General features: G+C 38.5%; 1 protein-coding gene across 1 annotated transcript; it reads right to left on the bottom strand.

The window, feature by feature from the left end:
* Positions 1-392: 392 nt before the first annotated feature.
* LOC139848603 (uncharacterized) lies at positions 393-3222 on the bottom strand. The gene is made up of 4 exons (XM_071838326.1): positions 2185-3222; positions 1695-2143; positions 919-1286; positions 393-787 (listed from the first exon to the last, which is right to left on the bottom strand). The coding sequence occupies exons 1-4, from the start codon at positions 3220-3222 to the stop codon at positions 393-395; spliced, it is 2250 nt and encodes a 749-aa protein (XP_071694427.1).
* Between the last annotated feature and the right edge of the window lie 534 nt (positions 3223-3756).

Genomic DNA, 3756 nt, shown 5'->3' on the forward strand with positions numbered 1-3756 from the left:
GCAAATGCCCGAGATCCGAGAATGAGCAAGCTCATTATCCGACCTCAAGCCACCGTTAATTCCATGTATACTACGGATAATCTTGGTCCAAAGGCAATTGGTTTCGGTTTTAAACCTCCACCACCATTTGCCTAAGAGAGCAAGATTTTTAGCTTTCAAAGACCCGATGTTTAGCCCGCCCTTCCCATAAGGTAAACAAGTGTTATCCCATTTTACCCAAGAAATTTTAGTACCTGAAATATCCCCGCCCCCAAAAAAGAACGTCTCACACTCTCGAGAAGCTTAAGCACACAAGGCGGGGCATGAAAAAGCGCGAAGTAGTACAACAAAAGACTATTAAGGACCGATTTAAGAAGGACTAATCTTTCACCAAATGACAACGTCCTCATTTTTCAATCCGATAATCTTTTTTTGAATTTATCAATCACCGGTTGCCAATCGTTAAGTTTCTTCATCTTAGCTCCAATGGGAAGGCCAAGGTATATGAATTGGAACTTACCGGCTTGGCATCCCATACGACTAGCTAAATTTTCAATCTCCACCGCATTAACTCCCACACCATAGAGGCAACTCTTATGAAAGTTTACCTTTAACCCCGAGGCAAGTTCAAAACACTTTAGGATGTTGATAAGATTACGAGCATTTGATTTGGACCATTCACCGAAAAACATAGTATCATCCGCGTATTGGAGGTGGGACATAACAACTTTATCTCTTCCAATTTTAATGCCTTTAAAAATCCCCCGATCCACTGCCGCCTTTGTGAGAATATTAAGACCCTCCGCGGCTAAGATGAACAAAAAGGGGACAAAGGATCACCCTGATGAACACCGCGACCAATAGAAAATTCTCGAGTAGGAGACCCATTAATTAGGATAGAAATACTAGCCGAGTTAAGACACACAAGTATTCGCTTACGCCATTTACCCCTGAATCCCATACTAGCCATAACTTCCATGAGAAAGTCCCAATTCAAACTATCAAACGCCTTTTCAAAGTCAACCTTAAAAATAATACCTTTTTCCTTGACCTTTTTCATGTATTCAATAGATTCATTTGCAACAAGGATGCCATCTAGTATGTATCTCTCTTTCAAAAAAGCACTTTGTTCCGAACCGATAAGTTGTGGGATAACCTTTCTTAGCCTATTGGAAAGGAGCTTCGTAACAATCTTGTAGAAACTTCCAATGAGACTAATGGGACGGAAGTCGCTAAGCGAGATGGAATCACTTTCCTTAGGGACTAAAGTGACGAAAGAAGCATTACACCCTTTTAAAAATTCACCCCTTTCCCAAAACCAAGAAATAGCATTAACGAGTTAGAAAGTTCGCACATTGCGATGAGGAGTAATACTTTTTTTTCGTTAACAAAAAAAAAATATTAAAAAAATTTGGGTGATAACATCAACATGATTAGTATTCACTTGCTTCATGTTATAGTATAGTTAGTAAATAGTAAATAAATAGTCCGTATAGTGGTTACCGCTTTCTACTAGTAGATTTTTATAGGCCGCTAGCTAGAATTAAATCGTTGTCTTGGGTTCAAAGACCTTTATGGTGCCATTTAGTGTATGCACCATTTAGTGTATATATATATATATATATATATATATATATATATATATATATATATATATATATATATATATATATATAACTTCACCCTTGATAATGTCCTAATACTTTTTGAAGAACCTCATATTGAAACCATCGGGTCCCGGTGCTTTCGAACTCACACAATCATGTAAAGCTTCGGCAATTTCCTCCTCACTAATAGGGGCTTCAAGCTTGGTAGCCTCATCACATGATAATATAGGATAGTTAAGATCCACTAGACTAGTTTTAGCCCCTGCACGCTCTTCGAAGATGTTTTTAAAATGATAGTACGCCGCTTCTTTAATTTCATGAGGATTTTCACACCAAAGCCCATTTATAGTTAAACCCCGAATATTATTCTTGCAATATCCTCTTTTAATCAACGAGTGAAAGTACTTTGTATTTTCGTCTCCCTCAAGAATCCAACGAACCCGCGACTTTTGCTTTAGCATACTTACTTTTACCTTCTCCCTTTGAAACCATTCCTTTCTAGCACATAACCAATGTTCCCTTTCCTCATCATTAATGAGCCCTTTTTCGGCTTTGAGCTCAAGATTATTCGTAATTGATTTAAACAATTCAATCTCACCTTCCAAGTTACCAAACTTTTGATACCTTTTGTTTTGAGTGCAAGTTTGGTCTTCTTCAATTTATTTCTAAGTCGACAATCTAATCTATTCCCACCCCCTGCATCATCAGACCACACCTCTTTAACAGTTTGGTCCACCCCCTCGATATCAAGCCAATCATCGAAAACCTTAATAGGTTTAGGCCCGAAGTTTCTATTATCATCCTTGAGTATGATAGGACAGTGATCCGATTTACCTCTATCAAGGGCAACCACCGCGAGACTATTCCAAGCATTATGAAACATATCATTGATAAGAAACCGATCCAACTTGCTAAATTTGAGGCCGTCATCACTGATTCGAGTGAACAATCTACCACCTAATGGTAGATCCAACAACTCAGCCCTTTCGATGAAAATCGTTGAACATTCTCGCTCTACTATCAATAAATTGACAATTAAATCTTTCACTTTCGTCACGAACCTCATTGAGTTCCACGCTTGATTAGAACAACCTGAGATTATATTATGTAACTGATCCCAAAACATTTGCTTACTAGCATCATCATGCGGTCCATACACGTTAGCCACATTGAGTTCCGGTCTCGAGTGTATCCAAACCCCTCGAATGCCAACACAAATATCAAAAGCAAAAGAGTTAGTGACATTAAGACAATCCATATCCCAGATTAATAATTGTCCTCCCAATTTCCCGACCATTTCCTTCTGAATGAAGTTACATTGTTGATTACCCCACAGCCCACAAACCCAATTTAGGTCCACAGTACGCAACTTAGTTTCTTGCAATAGAACTAGGTCAGGTTTTTCAACACGGCAAAGGTTCTTAAACCACCCAATTTTACTATCTTTACCACTACCGAACCCCCGGATATTAAGAGAAAGACACTTCATGATATAACAATAAAAATCGACAAACTCAGAAGAGGAAGGAGGACTTACTTCTTGGATTTTCAACCCACTTAAGTCCCACTTGATCACAAAATTCTTTAAGTCCATCATTAGATACCGAGAATGAGGAATTGCTTGAAGTAGGTCCATGTCTAATGCAAACCGACGTTGTAGGTCAACTGGACTTGGGAACATTGGCACAAGAAGAACAAGTAGATTTTAGGGGTCCCTTATTTGATTGATCCCTCCTTGCCACTAATTTCACTTTCAATATTCTGGATGAAGTCTTCCATTTTCCAAGCTTCGAGAAACAACAATCTTTATTCTTTTGCCTTTTTGTTTTAGGCTCGCGAGTTGTTTTCTTGGATAGATTGGATGCCTCCAGTTTACTATTTAGTTCTGGAGAATCGATGGGAAAAGAATTAGGAACCACCTTAACTGGGCCGCAATAAGGTGTTGGTGGATTCTCCAGTTCAAGATCCACTACTCGAATTGGGCTAATACAGTCATCCTCTTGAATCGGCCCAAAAAAATTAGCATGACACTCTGCGTAGGTCTTAATGTGGACTGCCCTGAAATGCCCCGCTCATATCTATTATAAACATTACATAATAATTGATTTCATTGGAGGTATTTGACGTCTATATGATACATTTTACAAACATTGCATTCGTTTTTAAAAGA

Source organism: Rutidosis leptorrhynchoides, chromosome 5 (genome assembly GCF_046630445.1).
Source record: "Rutidosis leptorrhynchoides isolate AG116_Rl617_1_P2 chromosome 5, CSIRO_AGI_Rlap_v1, whole genome shotgun sequence".
Lineage (NCBI taxonomy): Eukaryota > Viridiplantae > Streptophyta > Magnoliopsida > Asterales > Asteraceae > Rutidosis > Rutidosis leptorrhynchoides.